At 44.0% G+C, this 3995-nt stretch overlaps 1 protein-coding gene across 2 annotated transcripts in view; it reads right to left on the bottom strand.

The window, feature by feature from the left end:
• The window catches only part of LOC117152334, an 11561-nt gene extending 7601 nt beyond the window's left edge, over positions 1-3960 (bottom strand). The window contains exon 1 of one of the 2 annotated variants that reach the window (XM_033323716.1): positions 3249-3960. In XM_033323716.1, coding sequence (XP_033179607.1) covers positions 3249-3768 — 520 coding nt within the window. In that variant the 5' untranslated portion in view covers positions 3769-3960. The remainder of the gene's footprint in view (positions 1-3248) is intronic. The other variant, XM_033323717.1, reaches the window with a different exon arrangement.
• Positions 3961-3995: the final 35 nt, after the last annotated feature.

Raw genomic sequence — 3995 nt, 5'->3', positions numbered from 1 at the left:
TCTAACCACCGATATGGAGATTGACCAACTAGCAGCAACGCCAATTTCCCTTACTTTCTGAACGAAGGCTTTTCTCGACGAATCCGATGATCTCGTGTCCTTAGACACACCCCATTATAGTTTTCCTCTGTAGCAGCATCGGGACGGGAAAGGCATTCTCGTTCGCGACCTCACTGATGAAAGGAGTAACCCTTTACGACCAGTGAATATTACGCGTCCGACTTAGATTTTGTGGGTACGTTCATCTATCATCCCGTCGACCGCGGATGCGTTACTGAACCTAGGATCATTGTCATTAGTTTCTCGAGTACCTCACTACCCCGGTTACTTGTCCGGCTCTATAATAATCGTATTTGCACTAGTCAATGTCTTCTCTATTGCATAACGACAACGTGTAACCCAAACGAAGATTCGTTTCACGCCCCTAACCCTAATTCTAATGTAAACCCGACATATATAACAAATTGCATACGACAGCAGTTTGTCCATTTTATTTCGCGATACGTGAATAGACCTATCCTCCACATATCGACTCAACCGGACCCCGCAGTTTTTAACCATAAAATGCCATAAAGTCTCAAAGCATAGTCTGTCGATGTTCATCGGTTAGATTACATGAGATACCGAGAAACAAGAGATTGTTAGATATTCAACACAATCATTCTATAACTGATGCCTGAGTGAAAGGAATGCAACAGCGTCGTTCAACAAGAAGAAGGACAATTCCGAGGTTAGTGAGAAGTCACAAGGAACGTAATGAAACAACTATAAGGGAGATGGCACAAGCGGCGAGTGGGTCGACTGATGATTTAATTCATCAGGAGAGCTCGACTGAAAGCTTGAATTGAAAGATTGAAAACTTGAATTGAAAGATCGAATGAAAGGGGATCTTACAAATCCCTACAGCGAAGAACACCATCCCACGAGCAAGAATATGTGCATTTGCACTGCATAGACAGTACTTCGAAATGAAGAAGAGACAGTGCTAGATCTATACATAAAAAGTGTAGCTGACGTTATAAGACGATACGATATGTAACGAGAAACGTAAATGTACAACAACCCGTTAACATATCCATGTAAAAAGAAGTAATCGTAGCAGCATTATGAAGCATTGATGGAAAACGAAAACAGTAAAATAACTTCACTTCATCGCAACAATAAGAATACTAAATACAACTGAGGTGAGAGGCAGGTGGTAATAGCGCTACTGCTGTTGTAGATGGCTCTGGGAGGTACTGCTGCTTTTTCTTCTAACTTAAGAATCGTGGAAAGAAAAATGGGACTACGTGGGCCCACTCTCGCGAAATAACATTTACAAAGGCCTGGAGCATGTAAAGGTTTGGACGCCGTAGCTTTCGATGACTTGGCCCGAGTTATTGCGACCAGAAAGCTGCAAGACATCGGCGATAGGGTTCGGGAAGCCACGAAGGTCATCACAGAATGGTGCGTGGACACGGGCCCTCATCCGGCCCAAGGTAATACTGAAATTATACTGTTGACAGGGAAGCGTGTCCCGAGAATGGTGAAATAATTTGACGAAAAAAACAAACCAAAAGCACAGTGAAATATTCTCATGTTTCATTGAACAACGCTAGGACGTATTCTCTTCATCCGAGCAGGTGTGCGGCAAGGCAGAGGCGTTCGTTAGCGTCATTAGAAACCTGTTGTCGAACGTAAACGGTCCCAACAGCTTTATTAGGATGCTGTACTATGGGTAGTATGGGGATGGGAGTCGGTGGTACTTTACGCTGCACCAATATGGGCATCTGCGCTGAGCTATCAAGAAAATAGCTAAGATAAAGTGTCACACGCGGTCCTATGCGTTGTGACTAGCAGTATGCCCATATCTATGAAGGCCAGGCTGCGGGAGAAAAAATAATCATTTAAGAAGAGTTTTTCTCAGGAAACAATGGTAATAGCGCTACTGCTATTGTAGATGGCTCTGGGAAGTACTGCTGTTTTTTCTTCTAACTTAAGAATCGTGGAAAGAAAAATGGGACTACGTGGGCCCACTCTCGCGAAATAACATTTACAATGGCCTGGAGCATGTAAAGGGTTTGGACGCCGTAGCTTTCGATGACTTGGCCCGAGTTATTGCGATCAGAAAGCTGCAAGACATCGGCGATAGGGTTGGGGAAGCCACGAAGGTCATTACAGAATGGTGCGTGGACACGGGCCTTCATCTGGCACCAAATAAGACTGAAATGATATTGTTGACGGGGAAGCACGTCTCGAAAATGCTAAAATAGAATAAACGGAAAAACAAATCAAAAGTACAGTGAAATATTTTGATGTTTGATATGATGACAGGGAAGCGTGTCCCGAGAATGATGAAATAATTTGACGAAAAAAACAAACCAAAAGCACAGTGAAATATTCTCATGTTTCATTGAACAACGCTAGGACGTATTCTCTTCATCCGAGCAGGTGTGCGGCAAGGCAGAGGCGTTCGTTAGCGTCATTAGAAACCTGTTGTCGAACGTAAACGGTCCCAACAGCTTTATTAGGATGCTGTACTATGGGTAGTATGGGGATGGGAGTCGGTGGTACTTTACGCTGCACCAATATGGGCATCTGCGCTGAGCTATCAAGAAAATAGCTAAGATAAAGTGTCACACGCGGTCCTATGCGTTGTGACTAGCAGTATGCCCATATCTATGAAGGCCAGGCTGCGGGAGAAAAAATAATCATTTAAGAAGAGTTTTTCTCAGGAAACAATACACACAGGATAAACAAGAAGAATATCTGATCGAGGTTGGCCGGTCAACTTTAATCAAGAGGCGGGGAATCAGAGGAGGATTGAATGTGCCTTCTATAAAATTTCATCCAAATTTACTTTTGTCAAATTTACACGTCGTTATTATTGCATTATCCGCTGTTGATAAATGATAAGTATGTATGTGCACACAGTTCGTATATTGTTCGAACGACTTCTCATCCCATTTTTAAGGGGTTAATGTATGCTCTAGAAATTAATACAAAGCATTCGTAATGCATGCGTTAAAATTAAGGGGAATTAGTAAGTAATTCGTAATAATGTAAAGAAGTTAGAATTATAAATAAACACAAGATTGGTATCTGTAAAAAATTCAATGTAGTTCAAGTTGAAATATATTCAATTTCCTATACGTGTCAATCTTGCGTTTATAAGAAAGACCAACACCTTGAATTGGAAGTAATGTGAATCTATAATCAGTATATTTCTACGTTATATCCATGCGAAGAGGTAATGTCTTAGAGGGCACGCATTTTCATAATGATAATATGGCGAATAGCTCGCCGCTTTTTAGCCTTACAATAATTTATCACTGAGCGTGCGTGTATAAATGTTTGGAAAGTCCATATCAGACTCGAAGTCGCTGAGCTGAAGGAGAAGAGGGCGGAGAGATGAAGAGATAGTGAGTTACAGCAGGGGTCGGTCTTAGAACCAGTCTTCTGGAACCTCACGTACGACGTTGTGTTTTCGACAACAAATCGCGCCCGGAATCGACACTGACGTGACCAGCAAACGACATGTTGGTGCTGGTCTGAGGCTTGATGTGGGGATGGATTATCTGTCACCCGGAAGCGACGGTAGCCTGTTTGGTAGTCTTCATTATGGGATTGGGATTGGAGGTGTCCCTTGAGAAGACCGAAGCCCTGAGGACCTTGTTGCAGGGCAGATGACGGGACGCCTCCAGCGGGGTACTGTCTGAGGCTGGGGTTAGAGTGGGCCACACTGTGGGACGGTAGATGAAATATCTGGTTCTCATCCTCGACAGCCATTGGGCCTTCGGTGACCACTTCGTGCGTCTGGTACCGTATATCGAGAACACGGCGAATGCCTTAGGATGTTTGCTGCCACGGATTGGCGAACCCGGAGGCTGGGGGCGCCGGTTGTATGCCGGGATGGTGCGGTTAAACTTCCTTTACGGGGCTCTGATCTGAGTGGTGGACTAGAAGACAAACCGCCGCAGCCTCCTGGGACGATAGTGATCAAGGTAGTGAGAGGT

This window comes from Bombus impatiens, unplaced genomic scaffold (assembly GCF_000188095.3).
Source record: "Bombus impatiens unplaced genomic scaffold, BIMP_2.2 scf_1138, whole genome shotgun sequence".
Lineage (NCBI taxonomy): Eukaryota > Metazoa > Arthropoda > Insecta > Hymenoptera > Apidae > Bombus > Bombus impatiens.
Note: the sequence above shows the minus strand (reverse complement) of the source record. Positions and strands in the feature narration are given on the sequence as shown.